We start from the raw sequence: 27,430 nt of genomic DNA, 5'->3' as shown, positions 1-27,430 counted from the left end.
CACTATCACGCTCTTTATCTTCGTCAATAATAGAATAATCGATTTCAATCGAATTGAATGCATGAGTTTGTAGTTGACTACTGAGCGACCTAAGCGATCGATTGCTAGCCAATCAGATAGAACTCCTTTTCTTATGTTCAGTGAAATACCACTCGCCTGTCGCTCACTACCACTCGCCCGTCGCTCACCAACGGAGTATTAAATTTATATTTATCGTATAGGACGTCGACGGTGTGCAGGGGCAAATTCTTGTAAGATTTTAGACTGTTACTGATAAATGTCAGAGGTACACTATTTTGGTCTCCAGGCGTGACAAGCCAATATGGCGCACTGGGCTTTTGGTAATATAGTAGACCTTTGAGTTCATATAGTAAACCAATTAACAGACAGGCATAAGGACATGCATCTCATGCAGCCACAGTGTCTTGCCATGAAGTCAGACAATTAAAAGTGATGTTTGGTTACACCAAACCCCACTTTAGTCTGTAATTAATGTTACTTAATTATTAGCCTATTCCAGTTGAAATCCTTACACCCCCTATGGAAGACATGACAGGGTGTCAGATTTTAGGGGGTGTCAATTTGAAATTTAAATCCCCTGTGTGGATAGGGGGTATGGATTTTAACTGGAATAGTCCAATGTCACATCTCTTGTAGATACAAGCTAATATAATGCTGTTTACTGTAGGCACTGACAATTATTTTATTGCATCTTCCCTTGGAATGTGAGTTCATCAACTGTGGTAACAAATAAATAACAATATAACATTTCAACTGCATCAAATACAGATTTAAATTGAATACAAAAGGCAAGAAAATAAGAAAAAAAAAGACAGTAATTTTCATAAAATGCAACCAACATCCAACGTGGAGGGAAATTCTTCAGTTTGCATAGCTGTGTTTGAAAAATCAACCATTCACTGGATTTGTTGGATTTCTTGTTGGAAAAAAGAAGTGATTTGATGAATCTGTGTTTTTTCATAAGAATCGGTTCTGTTAAATATCTTGTTTTTGAATGAAATATTCGTGTTGCAGCATTAGTATTTGGCGGTAGACACCAGTGATTTGATGGATCTTTCCTCTTGCCGACATTTCTTCAACTTGGTGTCCTGAGATTTAATGAGGGAAGCCATTTCTGGAAAACAAAATATATAAATACATCATTTGTGATAACATCACAACTAAAAATAACCGCTTCCTTTTTTCAACGATAATAAACAGACAATTTAACTAAATAACTTTTGTTTAGTGTATTATTCATTTCTCTTTTCCATTTTTTGATTCTTATTTGATTACTGTTTTGCTTTGATACAGGTACCATATTCATTCCAATAATTACAAAGTCATTTTGGGTGGGCGCTTATTTTTTATCTGGTTTACCTAATTTTTTCGTAAGGGCCGTTTATTAGAGACAAATTTACCTACATAATAATAGTGTCCCGAGATGTTCTAGTAGCTTTTCTGATGCAGTAATGTATTGCAAGTTTACACAGGACTTAAAATCCTAAAGCTATTTCACTGTACCAACGTCTATCAGTCACTTCAACATTAATAGTACCCTTTAGCAAATTGAAAATACCCTGGGTGTGCGCTTATTGGGGTATGGGCCCTTATTGGAATGAATACGGTAATCACTATGATATGCAGTATACATTACCTATTGTGAAATATAAAGCAATTGCAATTCATTGAAATGCTAAATTTTTTGATCATATATCATCATTTGATTAACGGGCAACACACTTTCTTAAATATGTGCAATTGCAGCTGAAATGAGCACCTCAAAAGCAAGAGTATCATCCCCTGGCCCAAACAGAAGTGATCTTAACAAAGACAAAGGATGCCACCACCTTCCGAAGAGCTATGTTGGTGGTAGCGGAGTCACATGGGTCGATATCACATGACTGATCATGTGACTCCATTACTGCCAACGTCAGCCAGCAGTTATTTCAGCTGATGATGTGAATTTGGACGAGTCAGAAAAATTTTGGTGAAAGTTTTCAATATGCTTGTGTGCATAAGTTTAAAATTGTACAAATTAAATTGATCAATTCGTCGCCCGCAAGACATAGTGGCGTATCACAAAAATGGCCATTTTGAGATAACTGCATCTGAAGTTTGTGCAACTTTTAACCGCTTGTCATACATTGCCTCGATTAAAATGTCCCCTTTCTTGAATGGATATGAAAATATAAATATTTAAGTTACATTTAATGTATAAAATACATTGTTGTCATTCACCAATTAATTGTAATTAGTTGTTAAACTTATACACCAGTATGTCAAATTTTTTGAAAAATTATTCTCCATTCAAAATTGACGTATGACACGTGATACGCCAGTATGTCTAATAATAGTTGAATTCATATCCATATTGGCCACACAGCCGCGATATACCAAAATAGTGGTGTATGTCACATATTTAGACATAGTGGCGTATGTCACTGATACGCCACTATGTCATCCAAAACAAGGGGAATGTTGTACACAATAATTCCATTGAGTGAGATACGCCAAACCTAATTAGTGATAATACTTTATTAATTAATGACATGCATGTCTTGAAAGTTTGTCAGAATGTAGAGCTTTATACATAGATTATGAAACTGATCTTATCTCATTTTGTCAAAAATGACTGATACGCCACTATGTCTTGGGAGCGACGAATTTACCTTTATTTTCCTGCTGTAATTGTCCTCCAATCTTGGAGAGAACTTTGAGCTGCTCTTCCAGCTGTTCAATGTGATGTTTCTGGGATTCCATGCTGGAATCTAAATCTGAAAACAATAAATGTGATTGGTGACTTTTAATTTGAGGTATTGATATTAACTGGCAATTAATTAAGCTTTAAGAACACTGTTATATTTGTTGGCATAAAACAACTCAGCTTTGCCTCATTGTTTTACTTAAAATAATGATGTCGCCCATGTTATATGAGACGATAGATGCATGACAGCGGCTCAAACAATACCTTTATTCTAATATTCTCCAAGTTAAACATGTTTCCAATCATATAATACAACTCACCCGCTGTTGCCACACTTGTGACAGACATGACGTCTTCCTCTGAGGCAATCTCAGTGATCTGATTACCATCTGTTCCATTTGACACTCTGAGGAAAAATAATTGCATAAACTTTGATAAACTACTTGATTGAATATTTAGAGAATAAACGATAGGAATTTTTGTTTTTACTATCCTCTACCGATAGACGACAGACAGGTCTACGGCCTGATAAACCGCACCCAAAATCATGCGATTATCCAATCAGATTATGTGTCTACGAACTAGACCACTCCCACTGAATAAAAATGAGAGATGATAGATATCCACACTGCCCTGGGTATTATAGTCCCTCCCCTTTTCCAACTGAAATATGATTGGACTTTTGGGGTGGGATCAGCGTTCAAAATAAGCCCTATCACAGTGCAATTTGCACCCCAAAATGTGCCTGTTGCGATACAACTCTAAAAGTGTGGTGCAAAATTGCGATATCACATTGTACTGACTTAATTGCACCACAACTTTCAAAATGGGGTGCAAAAGTGCTGCCTAAGGTAAAAATATTAATTTGGAGACTGGGTGGGATTTATTATCAAATTCCCAATGAGACATGAAACAACCAACTCAATAAAATAATGGCTGTTTTTAATCAGTACACTTGCGGACCATGGCAAATGCTTTCTCACTGTGCTGACCACTTAACAACTGTTACCACTGAGATTACTTTTTTAAAATACCTATTTTACCAGGCTTGTAGCATACCAAAATGATCCTTAGGGTCTTGGTAAGAGTTGACCCATGTATATGACCCCAGACAAAAATACAACTAGTTCTAGTTGAACTTGAGATATTAGCACACATGGGATAAATCAAGTTCACAAGGGCAGCAGTAAAATGATCAAGTACACATGCATCATTCATTCATTACCTACAAAGGAAATCTACTGTTGCAAAAGTTTAAAAATATTGATTCAATAACATATTTTGCTATTAATTTGACCACATGATCTGAAAGACACTTTACCATATTTTGTCAGTCCGGGCTATTATGTAACCCACAAATCAATTAGTCCTGGGCCCAAACTGCATATGGCTCAATTCAAACATGGTTTTTGCATTTGTTAGAAATGACAGAACCGAAGGCTACATATCGATGTTGGCGTAAAAATTCAACTACGAAAAAACAACACTCAGCCATGGAATTATCAGTATAGTTTATCAATGTAAGTAACTTCTTCCTGGAGAGCTAGAAACTTGTTTGGTTCCATTGATTATACATGTACACAATCGAGACATACACAACACCAATGACAGCAACCTTCAACAACAACTTTCGAATTGACAACCTATTTTCACTCCCACGAATGACATTATCAACTGGAGGTGATGTGGCACTGACTCACAGAATATCCTAACACACAAAAGTAAAACAATAACAGCTAATAATAAAATGAAAAGGGGCATCTTGCCTCTTGGTTTTGAACCTACAAGAAGCAAACCTGTTTTTTATATCCTAATCATAAATACCTTCTGTGTCTTGTCCTTCTGGTCTTGACTGCCGATGCCATCTTCACCCCATTAAACTGTGATTCCAGTAAATCTTTTCCACCAAGGCTCTCCTGCCCAGACTCTGATACATTCCTGCTGTATCGCCCTAACAGATCAGCTACTGGTGAAGGGGGTCCATCCATGGTTAGCTTAGTAGGTGTGTAGGCTGTGAGGGGGCCTTGAGGGTGGGGTGTGTATGAGGTAGCGAGTGTTGGGGTATTACTGACTGGAGAAGATGTACGGATTGGTGGATCAAGTCCTGTACAGAGACGAAATCAAAATTGTCAGCTGATTGGATCCTCTTGTGCCAATGACAGTATGGCTCATAATATTTAGCTTTACAATGATGATAACCAGGGGTGTAGTTCATTAAACTTTTATGCCTTCATAACTCAAGTAACGTCAAGAACCACCAGACTTCACCAGAAAAATACCCTGTTACTTGTCCTACCTTTACAAAGGGTCCCTGTAGTAAATCCTTATAACTTTAACACTGAGGGTACCGATTGTAGATCATTTTACTGAAATAGATTTTACGATATGTTGTAAGTTACAATAGATTTTTGAGACTTACAAAAACGTCATAAATGTAAAAGTGAAATGAACCACTGATATCTCATCTCTACCATACATGGTTAAGATGTTTGATAATTTAATGTTTTTCAAAATGGTGTTTATGCCAAATTTGTCAGTATTAGAAGTAGTGGCTAAAGGACAGCAGAACTTTATGTTGTCTTCTTATAGAGAGTACATTGTACTGCCTGATTCCCTAACCGTGAAAGGTTGTCAGACATTGTAGTAATAAAGAGATGTTGATGATATAGGTTTGGTTTAGATATTTGTTTGTTTTCTCCTCTCACCTTTTATAACCACAGCATTCCTATATGGATTTGTTGGCATTCCTGGTGTTTGTCTTTGCTGCTTGCCTGAATCTACTGCAGTATTTAACACAGTTTTCATCTCAGACAGCAATTCTTTTAGCTCAAGGTTGACATCACTATGTGGTAGCAACTGTACAATATACATCACAAGATAAAACATGAGTGACAGTGAAGATTCACATGTGTTGGTGGAAAGTGGTAAATAATATAAACATAATCAGAGGGAAAGCTGATCTGTAATAACAACACTGCATTTACAGTGTGTCTACATCTTTTACAAATCAATTTCATAAAATTCAACAATTAATGTTGAGCAAAACAATACCTATGATGTTGTATGTGATTGGAGATACGGGCATTCAAATTCAGACATTGTTAACATGAAGCCACTATCAAAGAAATGTTAGGTTATTGCATAAGCTGTTTTTACATATATGTGACCATCCTCCACAACTGAGCCTGGATGTCGCCAGTGCCACTATTGAGATATGTTCCATTGAACTTAACAATAAACAATAGGAAACAAAGGATTTATTGACTGTTTTATTGATTTTCACTACTTAAATGTCAAGTACTATAGACATGATATACATCATTTTAAAGCTAATTTCAAGCAGAATATTTTGGTTGAATATCTCAAAAATGATGATTGGCGACTTCAGGGCTCAGTTGTGCTGGATGGTCACATATTGCTGAGGCGATTAGCAATTCTATACACCTTCCTGGTCTACGAGGCGAATGAATTGCATGCACCAACATGTTAAGTCAAGTTAAATGCATACCTCTGTGGTGGTTTGTGGTACTGAATTCCCTTTCTCTGTTTGCTCTGTGAACAGTCTCTTCTCTGTGAGAAATGTACTGTTTGTTTGTGCTGCTTGAGTCTTGGTTTCCTTGGCACCTAACAAATTGGATTGAATTACTGTACTGATGGGGAGTGATGGGTAGTAAGCCTTATGGGTATTGGTTATATTTGATCTGCTGGTGGTTGGCACTGCTGAAGATCTTTGTAACTCCTGGATGAATGAGGCAAGATAAAAAGAAGAAAAGAGCCAAGGAAGAAAAATATGTCAAAGTTAACTTATAAAAACATGGTAGGTATATAGGGCCCTCAATTTGTTTTCCATTTTGTCACCAATATCAGCACACATCCACATGCATATAGTGTAGAACTATGCAAATGCACTGGCAGACACACCCAGGAGAGTCCATGCTTAACAATACATCTGCTTGCAGGTTGAAATGATGTGTGTGTCTTTTTGAAATACGACAGTATGTGATGTGGCCGACAATTTGAGGCCACACACATCCCCACACACTGAGTTGATTTGAGGCGTATTATAAGTTCGCACACATCCCCACACTCTGAGATGAAATATCATATCAGCCCACACACTTGTCAACACACCCCCACACCCCAACGTACCTTGACTTCCAATTGATGTTTGAGTTTTAACCTTGTTATATCCTGTTCCTGCATCTCAATGTAAGCCTGTACCTCTGAGTGCTTCAATGCTGCCTGCAAATTACACACAATTATTTGTCAAATACAACACAAATACTAGACTGTCCCCCAGTCTCGGTTCAGTTTCATCTCTGGATAATGTAACAATAAATAATTACATAATGCCCTATGAAAAAAATGCCAAAGTCCTGTAACCCCCCTTATTTTCTTCAATGCCAAAAACCCATTCCTCTTCATCCACAAATCGACGCCACTGATTACACACAGTCAACCATGCAGCAATATAGATATATACTCGCATTATAATTGAACGCGAAAGTCCACTGCGCGCTGATTCCTCGACTGGTCCAATCTGTTAGAGATCTCCCTTCCAAATAATCGTTCAACGAAGCACGGTGATTCCAATGTCAATTACGAAAGCCCCGCCCCAGTTTCTATTCAAATATGGTATTGAGCTCAACTGGCACGCGTCTGATAGACCCATGGTACGCGCAATAATAAAAGGCAACCACTCGACTCGGACTTAGGCCTATTGTCCATATTGCGTATATTATCGTGTGCAGTTTGCAAATGTTTGCACATTATTTAGCTGGGGAAGACTCGTCAAATATCCCCGCGCTGCCAAGCTGCGTTGATTGGTCGGATACAATATCGTTGTTTTAGTCGCTTAAACAAACGTTAATGTAGTGAAAACATGGACGTGGTATATAGAGAGATGGCGTGACGCCAACTCCGTAAAAGTGAACTCCCACAAAATGCTGGGAACTGGAAGGCAAATTGCTTACAGACTGGGAGGGTCCATGTATTGGGTTGATTTTTAATGCTATGTAATATACATTACCAGTCGTTCTCCATGGACCCGAGGGAGGGTCTACACAAATACACAAATGCTTCTTTTTACAAAATATATGTAGTTCTTAGTATGTTACAAAATGAATTTTATGATAAAATCATTTTCACAGATTTAGAGACTTAGAGCTAAGAGCAAATTAATTACTGCTATCTTGATTTGTTGAGAGTGGCCTTTCTTTTCTTTGCTCCTTAACATCAATCCTGTTTCTTTTCTTTTTTGCTCCATACGGGTCAGCATACTTGTCTAAGCTTTTAAGCCTGGCTTGAGTAATTTGCTTGAGCCTGGTCCTATCAGGACCCAAACGTGTGTCCGTCCAGACCAACTGGTTAAACATAAGTAACAGGAACCCAATAAACTCCAGATTATTAAATGGCTTGAATAGTTGATTTTTTTTTCCAATTTATCTAGCTTCTGTACGGGCAATTTTACCTATATTTGAAATGACAACACAATTCTTTGCAGTCACTGATCAAATGGTACAAAAGCTATATCTACATATATTCTGTCATTGGCTCTTTCATCAATCAGGGATTCCTCACTTGATGAGTATACACAAAGATACAATCATAAAACTTGCAAATATTATACATTTATGTGCCAGATTCATTTAATTTATGACTGGCACTGCTAACCTTTTCAAGTGCCGATTCTAATTTTTTGACAACAGATTTTTGTGCTTTTCTCTTCTGTATCATAGTTGTTAGGTCGGTAGTCAATCTCTGATTTTGCCTGCTCAATTTTTCCAGCTTCAATAGCAGCCTGTCTTTTTCACCTATCACAGCAGATTTTTCCTGTAAAGAAAAAGAGGTAAATCAGTCAATCGACCAATCAATGGATCAATCAATCAATCAATCAATGGATCAATCAAGCAAGCTATCATACAATATAAAGCAAAAACCATGTTTTGTGGTTCTCGATAAATTCTGAAATTAAAAAGTCATTTGGTGATGCATCACCTGCAAGAAATATTTATTTCAACCCACATGCAGCTAATCATTTTGGGGGCACCCTGTATAATCATGAATTAATGTTTATAAATGCATCCATAGTTGGTTTACCTTGTGGGCTGCATCCAGACACTCCTCTAGCCAGTGTATCTTGCTTTGTAGTGAGTCTATCTCTCCTCGTTTGGCTGTCACTTTCTTCTGCATGGACTCTGCTACACGCACAGCTGAAAAGCAATAAACAAAATTAAAACACATTTTGAAAAAACGGGAAACAAATTATGAAAGATACCTATACTTGGTTTAACTGCATACCATATTTTGTTGCCTTTGGGTGGTAGGGTAGACTATTAAGTGATATTTTATTTTACCCACATTTATAATAAATCTAGGCATCTACTGTCTGTATAATTAATTCTTGGACAGAATATTTGAATGCACCTGTGTGTCCCACAAATATATGAGGCCGTATTGTATGCATGACCAATCTGTGTAATTGACCAGCCACACAATGCAATGTTTTATCCAAGCAGTGTGTCCGATATGTGCTAAGTACATTCATGTACTCAATGTGAACAGCCATACAATATTGTCCAAGAAAGATTTATTTCAAAAGTAGATGATAACTTTATATCCTCCATGCAACACTTTTATGAGGGTTTTAAAAAAGTGCTTTTTCCTGGTTGAAAAAACAACAAGCAGAGCAACTCAGAATAGTGGTTGCCACCTTAAAACCTAATCCTAACACTAATCTCTTAATCCCAACCTTAACCCTAATCCTAAATTCTAAATCCTAACTCTAAATCCATACCATTACACTAATCTAATCTAACTTTGAAAATGCATTTTAATCCTAATCTCTTCTGGTGGTAACAGTTATCTACAGTCTTGCTCAACAAACCATTTTTATCCTTATCTCACCTTTGACATCTACTGTATTAGCAGTTTGTACAGCCTTGGTAGTTACTGCTAACTCATGCTGTACAGCTCTTAACTTGCTAGTAAGCTTATTTCTGTCCTTGTCAAACTGGCGTCTACCTTGTACCAAATCCAGTCTTAGCCTCTCGTTATCTCTGGCCATAGCATCAACCTAAAAAAGAAAGAAGGGAAAAGATAAAGACTTTTGGGCGAAACTTTCAAGATGCAAATCCGAAGGATTGCAAACAATCATCATGTCCACATAGCTAGGCTTCAGAAGAAGAGGATTGAGAGTGAGGAAAGAGAGTGTGGTCACTGCCTGGCTTGCTCTGCATCAACATTTCTTTACGACGTGTGCAGTCTTGAAAGTGTTGGGATTATCAAGCCTAGGCTATACTACATCCTGTTGTCATTTCTCTTAGTCTACTACAACTGCCCCCGACTTGGGACGGGAGGTGGTGCATTGAACGCTATGGTCCTAGGAAGTTTCCCTCTCAAGTTGCAGCCTCTGTCACGACTTTGTATGGATCCTTCCACTTCTCCATCTCAAGTTACAGAGTTTTCCTTCATTTTACAGAGTCAGTTAAATCATTACATTTCTGACAAATTAATCATTTCTTACACAATCTGATCCAACCTGGCAAAAGGAGGTAATTATGAAACTTTGGTCTTTATCATTTTAAACATCATCATCATCCAAGAACCAGAGTACTATTGCTGAAATCGTTAGATCCCCTACCATACTTGGTTACAAGGTTGTGAGCTTTCATATGGCAAATTTTGCTTGTATTTCACATTGGTTTTTGCTCCCTATATATCTCAATTTCATATTTACCACCTTTGGCCTGGTCGGATCATATCATTTACCTCTAACTTTGCCTCTCTGAGTTCAGTCAGCATCTTCTCTTTGCTTTCTATAATATCCTCCATCTCCTGCATCTTCTCGTTGACCTCCTCCGTCAACCTCCTATTTGCCTCTTCCAAGTCCTCCACTTTCCTCTCCTTCAACTTCAGCCGACCCTCCGCACCTTCCATCGCAATCTTCAAACCATTGGTCTCCAGTTTCTGTTCCTCAAAGAGTTGCTGGAGACGAGCCTTCTCGTCTTTCATGTCATTACTTGATTTAGAGCTCAACTCCACCAGGTGGGTCATACTAGTTGCTTGCTCTCTGAATGCCATCAGTTGCTGATCTTGTTCCCTGACCTGGATTAAGAGTTTTTCTTGCTCACTTCTCAAAGAGTTCAACTCTTTATTTCTCTCTGCAAGAAGAGAAAAATAGTGGTCCCTTTCCTGCTTCATTATTTCAGAATCTTTCTTCCTTTCTTCAATCTGTTTTGCCAGGTCTGTTTTGTCAGCCAAAGCAATTTGGAGTTGATAGTTTGTATCTTCTGTGTTTTTATAAGTGTCAGCTTGCTGTAGCTTGAAGTTGTGAAGAATGTTTTCTTTCTGGTCCAGTTCTTGAGATAGGATGGTGCATTTATGGGTAAGAGATGCAACTTGGGCTGAGAGTTGACCGGTGAGCTCTGAAGATCTCTGTTTCTCTTGGGCTGCAACTGCAGACATCTGCAATGATAACCAAAAGTTTCTCAGAAACATTTAACAAAACATGTGTTTTTGTAAAAGTTATGTATTTTTTTTCATGTTGAAGATGAAAATTGCTTATTTGCAAAATGAACCAGTGTATATTAAACTTTACGAAGCATGTGCCACAAACCATAGACAACAGCATACACAATATATTTGACAAGTATGATACAAAAACACACATTTTACTTAAAATCATTCAAATCAAATACAAACCTTCTCCTCCATCTGTGTCTTGGCTTCTATTTTAGCATCCTCAAGCAACTTCTTCAAATCCTCAACCTCTGACGTCCTCTTCTCTAGCTGACCCATCAGGTCATTGTACTTTTGGTTTGTTTCCTCCAGAGTGTCCGTGAGGTGAGTGTACTGTTTGTGTTCGGAATCAGCATCTGTATCAGCCCTAGCTAACAAGTCCTGATGGCAAAAAGATGTGTGATGAATTAAGATTAATTGAAAATTATATCTCTGTATATTATTTTCTATAATTGAAAATTTGACGGTTCAAAAAGGGTTTATCTTCACCTGTCAGGATTTCCACTGACTTTCAATTTTAAAATTCAATTACTCTTCAATAGAAAATGCCAAAGCAAAAGATACAACAACATACTTGAAATCAGTTTCTGACCAACCTTCATCAAGCACACCTTGCTTGAATGAAATATTGTTTTTTCTTATCTTTTTTATATTCATTTTTACAGATTTCATATTGTCACTTTCTCTTTAAATAAATTTCCATAACTTTCCCTTAACCTTTTCCCTTAACCTCTTTTTGGAAATTTAATCACTTTTCCCTGACTTTTAGCAATTACATTATTTTTTATAAATGTTAGTCAGTATGTTAAAACACTGCCTAAATGTACCCATTTTTGCATTTCACGCTTTAACAATATCAGAGGTAGAACCACATATGTGTCACTTATGGAAGGCAAATAGTGTACTTACGGATAATTTCGCTATGTGCCCTGCAATCCAAAATGGTGAAATGAACATAACGTTACACACATTGAGTCAGTATGTTTTAGGTACATCTCTTTGTGCTTAAAACAAGTCAATTTCCTGTCCAGGCACTCAAAATCTGATAGCTACAGCAGGTATTACTCATGTAAAAAAATACATATTATACAAAGTATAAGAAATACAAAGTATTGCTGACCTTGGCATCTGCTAGTTCCTGCTCAAGACCCTCCACAATATTGACCAGGTCATCTCTCTCTTTGGAAACTGTTTGATGGTGGTCAGTTAGCCCATCCAATTCATTGTTCAAAGACTGACACTGAAACAGAAATGTTCAAAATTGTCATGGTAACTACAATGTTTTTGAAACAAACCCCATGCAGCTATAGGGAAGTGTTAGAGAATGCAAGGGCACAAGTAACAATTTAAATAAGGCTTCTACATCTTCTAGTAAACATTGGGCTATTGCAGTTGAAATCTATACACCCCTATGGAAGACATGCTCTTAAATCTCAAACACAGGGGTGTAGACTTCAAATGGAGTCAGCAATTCAGGTAATCTCATTTGAAATTCATACTCCTTGTGTAGAAGATTAAGGTCATGTCTTCCATATGGGTTTATGGATTTCAACTGAGTAGCCCATTTCATGATTGCATGCAGGAACCATATCATAATTCATTCCAACAGTGCAAATACCATGCATACAGTTCAGTTGGTTATGTACTCACCAAAATGTCTGTTTCAAAAAGATGTAGCTGTTGTATGTGTGCTGATCAAATTTAATAACATGAAACATAAGATTTTATTTATCAATTTTATTACAGTGCTACAGTTTGTGGCAGAGAAGAACGGCGGTTGTTTACATTTTGAGAGCGTACACAGCGTAAACACAGAAGTTGTGCTCTGAGTGGCTGATTCAATAGTCTGATAATCATAACAACATCACAGACCGATAATCTGATTGGCTGATTACATTAGGCGGCGCAGATTGTCCTGCTTGAAAGGAACACAAAGCTCTGCGTATGTCGCCTATTAACATGGCACTCACATCAATCTGAGCAAGGGAGTGCTGTGGTTCTCTAAAATCAAGTGTAGTGAATCATGTGAGTTGATATACACCTTCCATTTGACTATTACCATTTACTTATTTAACCTCAATTACTGTAGATCAGATATATCTTGTTTCATGATCCACGCTGTATCCAAGTTTGGTTGAATCTTTACAATATATTACACATACTGAGCGATACTTGTAAGAACAGAACTGTCTCAATGAATCAAATCTTGCAATACTTTACTGAAACAGAAACCTAGAGATATCCTACTCTTTCTACATTTAATGCTCGGACAAGACATGTACATTTAAAAGCAAAGAATGCGTCCCACAAGCATTCCACAAGATTCCGATAGCCATATTGCTTCCTTGTACAATGAGCAGTTGACAACCTAATTTTGAACAGTGAGTCGGAAGTTTACCACAAAGGTACAAAGGAAATCAATATGAATTCACCCCGTTGTGTCATAGAAGATATATGATATCAAATATAAATTGGCCCTTACCCTTTCTTCAAGTGTTTTCCTTGTTTCATTCATCTGCTGCTGCATCTCTACTATAGTCTGTTCCAATTCACTAACATATTTACTTTTAGCTTCCATCTGAACATGTGTCTGTTCTCTGAAAAAAAATGTTAAAATATATTTATAAGCTGATTTTTTGGTAAAATAAAATAATAACGATTTCCATGGTAAATTGTATGGACGACATCTGTTTAGCAACATATGATATTTATAATATTTGCAGTATAGGGCTCTAACATTCAACGCAGCGAAACATTTGTATTAAATGAATGAATCTTTATTTCCATAATAAAAAATAACAAAATGCAAAGAAATTCAACATCAAATAAAATAAAACAAGGCAATTATGGAGGAGGTGACTGAAAGGCCAATGAGGCCAGCATTGACCATCCCCTTACAGAACTAAATTAATACAACATCAAACAAACAAAGTATATTAAGCCTATCACCATAATCACACAAGAACAAAAACGGGGCTCCAAGAACTAGTTATAAAATGAGATTAGCTGTGTTTTATATTTGTTTCGAAAATGTTTTATTGAGCTTGCTATACATTAAGGTTATCGTTCAGGTAATTCCATAACAGTGGGCCGGTAGTCCTGATTGAATGATCAGTGAATACTTTCTTGTTTCTTGTTTGATTATACTTATTACTGTTTCTTGTGTAAAATAAAATAATAACAGAAATAATAATAATGATTTCCATGATAAATTTTATTAGAAAAATCCATTGAAAATCCATGGAAAGAGAGATTTGCATGGCACTTATATAAGAAGAAATAGCTTACCTTTTATACAATTTGTTTCACCATGTGCCTAGCAAACACCACTTGTTCACATGAAAATGTTCATATCCTGCCATACTTGTTGTAGTATGATTATGGATACATGCTACAATTCATAAATGGTTGTAACATTTGTATTTTTAAGGCCCAATGGATGTTTTTGGTGAGAGGTATACTACTTTGGGCCCAATGCTTGACAAACCAATATAGATGTTTATACATCAAGCTGCTTCTACCTAATTCTATGTAAACAAATCTAACAATAAAATCATGCATTTTAATTGCTTTTATTGTTTTCATTCAGAGATTATCAGTACTGTAGAAGGAATGAAGAGTTCAAGGTTACAATGTAAACTCCGCAACAAAAGTTTGGAAAGTTTTTTCAAGCATCTGTATCTCAAATTATTTGTGACATATTCATATCGTGTTTGCATATCAATGGATATACAATACTCCCTTTACAATGACACCCCATTTGAAACAATAACATTTTTCACGGCTGAGTACACAGAATTTGCCAAATTGACCATTATTCTATGCCGCTAGTGTTGTTTGAGCACAGAATAATGGTCAATTTGGCAAATTCTGTTTGAGACCCCACTACATTCACAAGGCGTGTACTCAGCCGTGAAAAATGTTATTGTTTCAAATGGGGTGTCACTGTAAAGGAGAGTATTGTAGCTATCCATTGATATGCAACACGATATGCATATGTCACAAATAATTTGAGATACAGATGCTTGAAAAAACTTTCTAAACTTTTGTTGAGGAGTTTAGTTTAGTTTAAATTCAGCTTCAGTCCAATATTCTTTGTTTCCAGTTACATTTGACTTACTGTAGTACAGCCAGCTGTGCCTGGAGACCTGTGGCTTGCTGACGTGCATTCAATGCTCTCTCTGTTACTGTGTTCATCTGTTTCTCATGTTCCTCACTTAACTGGTTGAGTCTAAGAACAGAGATATAAGGTATACAGTTATAAGATCATCAACACATGGAGAGTATTTGTGGCTTGTAAAAACAAGAGATTTTATATTACAGGACACATTGGGGGAGCATGTACCCTGGTTATTATTATTATTACATAGGCATTTATTAAGCGCCATTTCAAGCGATCACAGCGCATATACAAGCAATATACATGTGAAAAAACATTTTAAAAACACAAGAATATGTACAGCATAGTTATTAAAATTAGAATCAAGACAAATTAAAAGAGGTAATAAAAAAGCCTATACATAAAAATACACATCATTAGATGTTATGGTGGGTAATATTGTGACTTCCAATCGGAAATCATTGACCCTGAAGTTTGTTCCCAACACAGAATTAAAGACAGAGAATCTGGACTCGACCGCCATCTTGATACAAGCATGGAGCAAAAATTGGGGGTATTCGGTTTCCCTCAGAATGCACTCGAGGCATTCGTTGTCATGCAAGCGCGACATAGATGAAGGGCACATTTGAGACACGCACTTGATGCGACCAGTGCACGCGAGTACCAAGACGCTTCAGATGAGACGCAGAATCGTCGGCAAGGACCCAAATACCCCCCAATTTTCTCCCCATAGCTGACGGCGCCGATTGTACGTGGCGGTATAGGGAGTCCCGGTTCTCCTTCTCTAATTCTGTGGTTCCCACAGATGTAGTGTGTTCAAGTCTGTCAATTTCAACGTTTCAATAACATGAATTGTGGGGTGTGTTATCCAAAGTTTACACCTGATTTGAATGCAGACATATTTCTCCCCTCTATGTATTTTTGAATTTATGGAACCATGATACCCGTAATACAACATTGAAATTGACAGAATTTTACACACAAAACCTATGTAAATGAACTTTGCGACCAACAATTTCTGATTGCTAAAGTATTTCCCACTTTGATGTGGCAGTGACGTCAAAGCGTTGAGGCAGCTGTTTCGTGCGCACATCCATGTGGTGTCTTTGAGTATGTGCATATGTGCGTCAGCGCTTTGATCATACACTAGCAATTTGTAGCTGCGTCCAATGAAATGCGCACTGATGTCACTGACACATCAAGGTGGAAAATGCTTTAGTGACAATATTACCCACAATGCTCAGGGATACACTACCCCCTACCAATACAAAGAATAATGATTAAAAGCAGACAATTATTTCTTGACAGTAATCACTTGATTGTGCTGATAATACCACATATATTTAATGTAAAATTCCATATTTGGCCCCACTTTTAATTTAAATGGTTGGTAAAATAAACTTTTATTTATTGGTTGTAGTAGATTTGGTACACACTTAAATTTAGTCTCAATTAAAAGCTAAAAAAGCTTCAGAGTTTTATCCATACCACAAAGTTGTACCAAATTAAGAATGGCATTTTTAACCCATCCTGTACTTTGGATCTTATTTTGAGAAGCTCTTCGTGGGCCTGGTGAAACCTCATATTATGACTCACACATTAGACACCTTGGTCATCTCACTTGTTTGAAGATCTCTGAGGGCCCAGTAAAATCCCTTGGCTCACATATTAGACAATCTGGCAAACTTACTTGTTTCTATACTCTTCAGAAACTTTCCCTTTATAGTCGCTATATTCTGTCTTCAAATCTTCAAGCTCTTTACAAGAATACATTGCTTTTAGTTTCACATCATTCAGCTCTTCCTCGCAGTGTCTCCATAACTGCTGGAAAGATGTCACCACTAATGCTGGTCTCTGATTGGCTGAAGGAAACTCATCAGATGAGGAGGATATGTTGAGTAAAGTGAGCCCTCTGTTGTTGGTTTCCTTGGTGACCATGAGGTTGATTTGATTGAGGGCTGCAGTTGAACTGGAAAGATTCTGTTGAAGAGAATCTATTTGCAGGTTGGCAGCTTTGGCAGCCTGAAAAATAAATTTAAAAAAGATCGACCAATCGCATTATAAAACAGCACCAAGTTAATATTTTATTCACCTCAACTTTGGTAATGATGCTGGTAATTTCGGTACGGCATGCCAACAAACTGCTGATGTACATGTATGTATACACACTGCAAGATTACAGTAGTGCACAAGATTTGATACTGTCACCATGAAATATCCTCTATGTCACTATCAAACTCAAGCTTTTAAAAAGCATACAGGTTCAACATCAACAGGTTCCTGGAGGTTTGTCGGAAAGGCAAGATTCCAGGATAGGTTGTCAAATTCACAACATTTCCCAAGTCCCCAGATTGAAATCCCCTTTGGGATAATAAAATAATGAGCTTATATGGTCCTACCAAGATCTCAAGTCACATATGATACCTCTCACAATCAGATGTGCACTTTAACACCTGCCCGGGGTAACTCTGCTGTCAGGCTGGTTGAATTTTAAAAGTACCTGCCCAACTGGCTGGTACTAATATATCCAAGATGGATGAATATAATCCAAAATATTATATACTTTCCTTAATAATAGATTTTTTCCATCATCTGTCATATTTCACCAAGAAGATGGACTTGCATTGCACTTCATGTCAAATTTTGTCAGGAAAATGGGTTTGTAGGCTGTAGCATCCACTACTTTGATGGTTCAGAGGTTGATAGATCTTAGGGCTGGTAATATTCCAGTCGGCTGGTAACTTAGTTACTGGCCCGACTGGCTAGGGCCTAAAAAGTTAAGGTACGCCCCTACTCACAATCCTACTGCGAATTCAAAAGAAATGTTGATCAACAAACCAATAACCAGGCCGGCTGGTCAGCATACCTCTTGAAGTTGTCTGTAGTCTGCTTCCATTTCTTTCAGTGTTTTCTGGAGTTGATTGATAAGATCCTCTTGTCCTTCTGCTTCCTTCTTCCTACATGCAAGAAAGAATATTAATTACTTCACTACCGATTTTGTCACTTTTTAGGAGCTTGTCCCAGTGTAAGTAGATATGATTTTACTACCTTGCGACATGTCAACATAAATGTGGAGATGTCCATTTTAAAAAGTAGGAGACTGGTTAACTAAGAAGTGCCAAAAAACCTCAAGCTGTATCGCTGCATAGTAGTTTTACCAATTTCACTGCTAAAGATCACCCGAATAAGTGGGATAGTATAATGCATGCATGAATTGACAGCCAAAGGCTTTTAATACATGGATGAGTACTCATTTACCTTAGATCTAATACAGAGTTTCTTCCAACTATAGTGTCCTTGAGCTTAGCTTGCAGCTCAGCTATGGAGTCCCGGAAATGGATTTTTTGCTGCTCACAAATGTCGTTACACTGAAAACAAATAGGAAGGTAAGCTGTAACATTGATTGGTAAAATGGTACAATATGTTGGTCAAAACAAATTCTGATCTGATCCACTCGGTTATCATGTCTTATTAATACCCATCAAGTAAACTATGCAAACGTGTAAACCCTGTATCTCTAGCATGTTGGTTGTGTAGTTATGATAATTAAAATTGCTTGTTTTTCTCATGTTTCTATTGTTTTTAGTCCCAATCTTTTGGACCACCATCTAGATCAGATGTAGACATGAGTCCGACACGATATGAAGTTATTCTTTTTATTCTTTTATTATTATAGCCGTCACTACAAGCATAAACACAAATACATATGCAGTGTAGACGACAAAGGATTTATAATGTGTCTCACCTCAAGTTGAGAGTAATGCCATGTTGGATTTTGAAGTGGCAGATAAGAATGGCACCAGCTAACATAATCCCCAGGGGTGTACGACACAACTGCGTAAACGCAATGATTCAAATTTTGCACTGTGAAATCCAACATGGTGTTACTCTCAACTTGGGGTAAGACAGACTACAGTCTAGATATGCGACCATCCACCACGTAGTGGTAGTAAAGTCGGCTCTAGATCATTTTCAGTTTATTGCAGATTTTGAAAGAATGCATTTTCAGCTTTACAATGACACCTCAACCAGCTTCATCGGACATCTGGAAGTGAAGTTATGGTTCATCAAAGGTCAAATTCCTAATATATGTTACATAGAAATCCATACATGTATACTGTTTTTGATTGTATCTCAAAATGGAAAATGCCAACTTTACGACCAGTTTGTGGTGGATGGGCACATATGTTGACCTATTGCTGCTGCTAATCCTATCAGACTCAGTGTAAAGTTTCTTCTGTAAATTAAATATCATATGCATCATCTACTGTTCATACACTCCTATATGAAAGCAGCCAATCCCAAAAGCGGTTAGAGAAGTATGTGGAGTGCATTGATTCTCTTGGTCGGGCTGATGTCACAAAGGGAAATAGCCTTGTAAAACCAGTGTGCACATGAGCAGTTCCCCTTTCTCGAGGTGATTGCTATGCGCGCGCTTGTGCAAAGGGGATGAAGGGGACAATGTTCATGGATGTCCAACCGAGTGAATTGTGTATAATGTGTACTCTGTGTACTACGCGCAGTGCTTTCACACACGTTTGTGTCGCATAGGATTGATTCATTTTTCGGACGGGTTGATGCATTTATATTTGGTTCTAGTTTCCAAAATTTTTAGTGATAATTTTGTTTTTAAAACAGCAAAAATCATGTGTTTTTTTTCTTCTCGAGAGACATCGGACACATGTTGCTTGTTTATTTTAAACATGTAGACCAATATGTTGGTGTATAAGCCACACAGCTGTATATGACCACATTAAGCAACATTCAGCAACTCCAAACACAATGTATAAGCCACAGCTTATATTGCAGACTTTACGGTAACATAATTACCTCTTTGAGTCTGTCTTTGAGTTGGGTTATCTGAGTCTGGGACTGATCAAGTCTTCTCTGTAGATGTACTCTGAAAACAAAATGAAGGAAGGCAACATGATTATCAATATCAATGTATGCATGTTAAAGCAAATAAAATGCACCAATTGCACAATATCCTATATCAAATAGACTGGGGGAAAGCTTTCTGTCCCTTAATTATTTTCTATTACAAATGAAACATTCTCAAGCAACTAGCTAGATCATTTTAAGTAACTTTCATGTCTAAATATTATTTTGCATGTGTATGGCCCATGACTTGTCTCTTGCTATAATTTCTTCTTTTGGCCATGCCAATGGCCACCTGATAAAGTTTCCAATTCATATTATACACATACAACATGTTTTGAGGAGAAGTAGTCAAAACTACTGGTCCCGAGGTGTTGGGTGATTTGACTACTTCCCGACGCGTCAGCGGAGGGAAGTAGTCAAATCATCCAACACCGAGGGACCAGTAGTTTTGACTACTTCACCGAAATGAAACATGTTGTATTTGTTTTACTATACCTCATAAATATTTTCACTATCACGGTAAAATCGTAAACAAAAGTCAAAACACACACCAGTCAACGTGCCAGCCGCAATGATAAACAAGCTTAATATTTTGCTTACCTGATTTTATTGCAGGATTTCTGTTCAATCAATATTTACATTTTGACCTATATTATTCAAATTTTCTTTTGAACTTTCCATAAGTAACATTTTGTTTCATAAAACGTCAAATTCGCGTGTTATTATCCATCGGTAATCTCGGCAAAATAACTGCAGCAGACGCTATTTTCAGGATGAACGCATCTACAGAATCGCCGTGTGTAGCATAATGCTACGTCTGAAGGAACGGTGACGCTGCGGGTCGAGACACCGTGTGTAGTAGGGTGCGGAAGTTTTACTACTTCCCGCGTTAGCGTAATTGCACAGGCACGGGAAGTAGTCAAAATACTGTACTTTCGGACGCTGGCGTTATTAACCAATAAGATGTCTGGATTACCTAATAAATATTTATGAGGTATAGTAATTATAAATCCAATGTTACCAACTGATAACTTACTCATTGCATCTATCTGGTGACCTCCGTTGTCCATCCACATTTGCAGGTGGATGGAGTGACACAGGTTTCACCCTTGATTCTCTGATATTCCCTTCTAATGACACCTCTGACATACTGGTGACATTTGTCAATGAACTGTTTGGGCTGAGCGACTGTAGGGTGCCATCATGACTTCCCATGGAATGTGTTGATGAAGGCGCTTCTGTGTGTGCAAAGGTCTTCCTAGATGATAATATGGGCAGGTTAGGTTGCTGTGTTGCCTGTGCATGACTAGTATAAACTGATGATGATATAGTAGCACTGTTATGTGTCATTGTGGAAGATGCAGTCGAGGTGGGGAGTGAAGTAGAGGTTGCACGACGTTGATGGATGACATGTGTGCCGGTCTTGGACACCTGCTGTTGTAAGGCAGCGTTTTCTTTGGCTTGTTGCTCCAGTTGTTTCCTGCAACAAGATACAAATTGTAAGTGTGTAATATTGAGTCTACTATTATTTCTCCTGTATTCGTGCTTCCTCAAACACAACCTCAAACACACCCCTAGGAGTAACCAACAATAAATATGGATGGACAGTGATAAACCACTTCAGAGATTTTACTGTGGGCTGACATTACACCTCCAGATGCAGTCATGGCTTATAATGCATAATATGCTATTTTTTGATCTACATTGTATTACTATTAACACTGTCCAGGAACCATGTATGTCCACAGTTCCTCATGGATGTGCCCTCTTTTAACACACACACCCTCTTGTAAGACCCTAAAGTGTGGAGTTGGGGTGAGTTTGCAACTGTGGAGTTTCACACACACATATCCATACACAATCAACTTACTGTGGAAGTGTTCGTATTACAAAATGGGAGGTGTTATACTAGTCCTGCCAGCAAGACTTCAGTCTTTATCATAAACATAATGACATCTACGGACCTGACGATCTAGGTATGACGAGTTACAGTTACTGGAACTAGGTGTTATACCCTCTCCTCCAATGGTTCAAAGACACTGTTTATCTAGTTGGTATGTATAGTATACACACCTCCACAGTTTGAATGCGTACACACCCACTCACCTGAGGTCTGCAATCATTCTTTGTTCTTCAGAAACATCTTCTGAGTGTAAGTCCATTAGTTGGGTTGAAACAGGTAATGTAACTTCTCTCTGAAATGTGCAACAAAACAAGTCAAACAAATTATACGCCACAAAACTGTAACAGCTAGTGTAACTGTACTTCACAAGTTTATGTACAGGCTGCAAAAGCTTGCTGTGCTGTCATAAAGTCCAAAAGGGGAACAAAATACATGATGACAAACAAATACATGTATAAGTGTAATGATGATAATATCTGATGTGCAAAAATTACTACCAATCATGATGTCATGAAGTCATGATGTGTAACTGCTTTATCAAGTTTTAAGCTAAAGATAAGGTCACATGAATTAAAAGGTTTGTCTCAAAGCTACCGCCGCTTTAGGAAATTTTTTGCATGTTAATCATGCCTAAATTGTCCAAAAAGAATTTTGTATTTTTTTTCTTTTTCACCATTGAAAACATGAAAGGCAGTAATTTCCAGTTGACAGGTGATTTGTAAGTCCTGACAGCATGCCCAGAGTATCATATACTGCGCCAATAAAGTATCCTTACACTTGGAAAAATAATCACAATTTTAAAACTGAACAATATTGGGGTAAATTTGTTTTTTTAATAGATGCACTATCTAATCCTGCACATTATGACACTACATTGAATCCAATGTGACCTCAAGAAGTAAAGTTACAAGCAATTGAATAGATAAAGGTCGAGTTTTAAAAGAGAGACAACACAGTTATTTAAAGCAGTTTTTATTTCAGTTTTTTACTTCTCTGTACTTTTCATAACTTTCATTTTATTTGTCAGGTCTTTTGTTTCAGTTTTCTTTTGTTCCTTTTGTTTTAAATTAAAGCCAAACGCATAAATTAGCCATTCACCACTCTCAAACCGGATGTCTAGTCTGTGGAGTTTTGAATAGGGCAGTTTGTCACTTTTAAAACTGGACCTTAGTATAATCAAATGCTTGTAACTTTGCTTCTTGAAGTCACATTGGATTCAATGTGGTGTCATAATGTGCAGGATTAGATAGTGATCTATTAAAAAAACAAATTTACCCCAATATTGTTCAGTTTGGAAATTGTGATTATTTTTCCAAGTGTAAGGATACTTTATTGGCGCAGTATACTACAGTCTTGAGTCATGCAAATCACACATCATGTCACAGATGCCTGAAACTACTACAGTGACAACACACCAGAGGCCAGTCCATCAAAGTAACTGAGGGAAAACCACACCAAAAAAGCATTACATGTACCTTGTCTCCATGTAAGAGTTCAGATCTGACACTACTGAGTTCCACTGATCTATGAGATAGTTGTTCCTGTATGGTATGAACCAGTTGTCTGTCATGTTTCATATCAGCTTTGACGGAATCTAGATTCAGTTTCAGTTCTGGTGTACTTCTTGTTTCATAGAGCAACTGACTTCTGTTTCCATTTTGTGGAAGTAGCCCTGTGTACATAAATAAAATAAGACATTTCTAAATCCATGTATTTAGGGAATCTGACAAAGGCCATATATTCATAACTTTCAGGCTCATCGCATCATTAAAATTCACATTGGAATGCGTAAGAATTATTCATTTAATTCAATCAATGCGGCAAATTCTATGTGTGTACCAGGAATTTTCCAACACAGTGACTTCTACAAATTTGCACAAAAGTAACCAAAGGGTTGGGGATCGCATTTTTAACTAAATGTATGGGAGTTGATTTTCCTTAAAAAGTATACCATTTTGAGGGTTTATCCTAATGATAAATACAAAGTTTACAGTTACTGGAACTAATTTGCTCATATGAAATGAGCCTTGTGCTTGCAAGTAGACATAACATTAGACAGCGTGGTTGAAAAACATTATAGAATCACACACAAATCCGTGCTTGAGAAACACTAGCAACAAATTTGCTCACGGATGCAAGTTTTGCGTTAGAGAATATGCTCGAACAAACAAATCCTTTAGCAAGTGAATGGTTTGTTCTGCTCCTGGCATTACATTTGTGGGGATCCTGACTTTTAGACCACCCGAGCTATATAAGGTTAAAACTGCTCATTTATCAAATTAATAATAATGAGGATGAATGTTATGAATGTACTGCGTGCACTGCATAATGTCGCAAGTTTAGTGGAATGACACGATAGCGCGATTTATATTTTGGATTTTCTCTTTTAAAATAACTTTTAATGACTCCCATTTGGGTGTTTCCACAGTAATGAGACCCCCTTTTGGTTATTTTGCCCAAATCTTTTTTTTCCTATTTACTTTCAGATTTTAATTATGGCCATTGTTAATCTTCATGAGTAAGGAGATAGCGAGCAAAAATTCAATATCCTACCTCAATTTTGACAAATTTGTCCTTGTAAAACCTATGGGGAAAATTAGTAACGGTTGTAACATATTTGTTGTACGGTACCGTATTGACAGTTCTTGACGCACAAGAGGACGAAAATTTAATAAAAGACTGAGCGTTGAAAAATTGACTATGTATGGTCTTTGGTTTAATTTTCTTAGGTTAACACCATTGATTGCTTTAGTCAACAATGATCGTTTAGTCATTAAAATAAATTAATGAAAATATATGAATGAATGAATTCGGGCATGATTTAGGGGTTCATTCGCGAGGGCATAAACAACCGTTTAGTCATGAAAATATATGAATGAACCCCGTTCATACATCCCAGAACATTTTGTGATTCTTATTTCATCAAAATAGTAACAAAAAAGTTATTAAAATACACGATTTCCCTGCATTTTCCCTACCCGGTGATCTCACATCCGGGACACCGGGCATAAACGCTGTTTATGCCCGGCTCTCAACCAATCACGCGTGCCGTTATATAGCGAGTATGTATGAACGTTGATTTATGCCCTCGGCTCACGCCTCGGGCATAAACAGCGATCATGCCCTCAATCCTATGAATGAACCCCGTTCATACATACCCAACATTCTGAACATAGCAATTCAATACAGATGAAAATATTTAATGGATGACCAGTAGTGTCCAGGGGATTAACACTGTCCATGAATCATGAATGTCCACAGTTCCTCATGGATGTGCCCTCTTTTAATGGTGTTTTAAACACACACTCTCTCTTGTAACACCCCAAAGTGTGGAGTAACATTTCCATACCGTTTTCCTTCATAAATTGGGAGAAAATGAGTAGGCCTACTTGCAGGAAGCAGCTCGGCTCATGAGGTCAACGGCCGGGAGTCAATGCGTCATCTTTTGCGCTCCGCGTGAGATGGGCGCGGTGACATGCGAACACTAGCAAATCGTGGATCGTGTTAATTGGGTTCCAACGCTGCTTGGCGCAGCTTGTTTATGCCCTGCGTACTGGTCATAAACGGAATTTATGACCAGCAAGAAAGGGCCCAAATCCAATCAGAAACGTTGTTATATCGTGAATATGTATGAACCCCTAATTTACAACCATGAAACAGGAAACTAAGAATCAATTGTGAAGGGCCTAAAACTTCTCAAATTTCCTGCACCTTTTCACTCATCTGATCATCTTTTCATGTGACGGAAGTGCTGCTGATTTTTATTTTGTTTCTTGCTTTTACAATTATTTTAGAATTATTTTTCGAGTCAAAAACTCCCTATGGCCATTTCACTTGTTTTCAAAAAGTTGTTTTGACCTTGTTTTTTACCCCATAATTTCCCTCATTTTAAAGCCCTATTATTCGAATTACAGTTCCATGCATAATACTTGGCTACACGTAGGAAAGTAGCCCGTCTAAATCTATTTAATCAGGCTATTGGGGGTCACCTTGCCATACCAACTCAAAATATCCTGCGTCCGGTCCAACGGTCAACTAGACTAACTTCACCAAACTCAAGAAACTTCACACCAATTCAAGCAAATAAAAACTGTTATAAACAATCATTCATCCCAAGAACACTGATTGATTGGAATAACCTGCCCAAAGAAATTACTACCATAGAAGAGAAACAAAAGTTCAAATCAGCAGTCAACAAATTGTATAACAACACGGAAGAATAGCATCAAATAGCACTATACGCGCCCACCTAAACCTGCTTGAGTGACTCCTGCGAAGGGGTGTTAGGCAGTATTCATCAAGACAAGACTTACCAAGTTCATCATCATGATCATGATGTCCTCCATCTTTACCAATTGCAATTATTGGTACTTCAACTTCTCTTGTTTTTTCAAGCCTGTCATCTAAATTATCAGTTTTAGGCACTGTTGTACTTTTACAATTACCATTCATCATGCTCATAGCAATTGGAAGAGAAAAAGGTTGTGTTTGTAATTTCAGTCTTTCTAATTCAAGTCTCTGAATTTCGGCTGCATAGTCCTTGCTTGTAGGCCTCGAACTTCTTGACGAGGGAAAATCTTCAGATATGTCAGATGAATCCACAGACCCATGTTTAGGACGAGTAGTTATTTTCCCAATAATGACAGTGTCTGACATTGCGTGACAACGCATCAACCACTCACTGGCAGCGGTAAGCTTACTTGAGTTTGAGTTGACTGTTCGGTTTGCGATTCGATTCGATCACAAGAATTCTACTTTGCCTCGCCGTTTGAAAGTTAGATGTAAATCATCAATTACGCAACATTGATCAAGTTGACAGTAAGCTCAGCTCAAGTAGGTTTTTGTTTCAAATTCGATCCATGTATTTTATCCCGGCACAAATTTAAAAAGAATTCGAAACGTAAACAACGCCCTGGGAGTTGACATGTTATTGTATCCCGCTTTTCGAAGGTGCACCAGACGCAATCTCGCCCGCATCATGCACCTGGCTCGTGCTTTCTTCAGTAGACAGCAAAAATTAGATTAGGATTAAATTAGATTAGATTAGATCAGGCATCAGGTTAGATTAGATTAGACTACAAATTTATTCACATTTTTTATCAAAAAAATTACATGTAAATAGTGGCTCACAAGTTACAACATCATTGATAGGCCTATCATTCATAAATAATACCGTATTTAATAATAGGCCTAGGCCCTAAAAAGTTTTTAATATTATTTAGGCCTAATATAAAATTCAATTTAAAGCCATATTATAACATTTGCTGAGGAAGACGCCCTCACTGAATTTTTAAAATTC

At 37.4% G+C, this 27,430-nt stretch overlaps 1 protein-coding gene across 1 annotated transcript; it reads right to left on the bottom strand.

Moving 5' to 3' along the window:
* Window positions 1-242: 242 nt before the first annotated feature.
* LOC140161276 (uncharacterized) lies at window positions 243-27,047 on the bottom strand. Its single transcript, XM_072184747.1, has 23 exons — window positions 26,445-27,047; window positions 23,607-23,803; window positions 22,335-22,423; window positions 21,265-21,708; window positions 20,178-20,247; window positions 18,606-18,715; window positions 18,214-18,304; window positions 17,038-17,369; window positions 15,348-15,458; window positions 13,710-13,824; window positions 12,348-12,467; window positions 11,411-11,608; window positions 10,478-11,173; window positions 9,614-9,782; window positions 8,807-8,919; window positions 8,381-8,539; window positions 6,857-6,949; window positions 6,216-6,446; window positions 5,413-5,563; window positions 4,532-4,811; window positions 3,028-3,113; window positions 2,673-2,777; window positions 243-1,135 (listed from the first exon to the last, which is right to left on the bottom strand). Exons 1-23 carry the CDS (start codon window positions 26,800-26,802, stop codon window positions 1,038-1,040), a joined length of 4,416 nt encoding a protein of 1,471 aa, XP_072040848.1. The 5' UTR covers window positions 26,803-27,047; the 3' UTR covers window positions 243-1,037.
* Window positions 27,048-27,430: the final 383 nt, after the last annotated feature.

This window comes from Amphiura filiformis, chromosome 9, assembly GCF_039555335.1.
Source record: "Amphiura filiformis chromosome 9, Afil_fr2py, whole genome shotgun sequence".
NCBI lineage: Eukaryota > Metazoa > Echinodermata > Ophiuroidea > Amphilepidida > Amphiuridae > Amphiura > Amphiura filiformis.
This window is presented reverse-complemented; position numbering and strand designations above follow the sequence as displayed.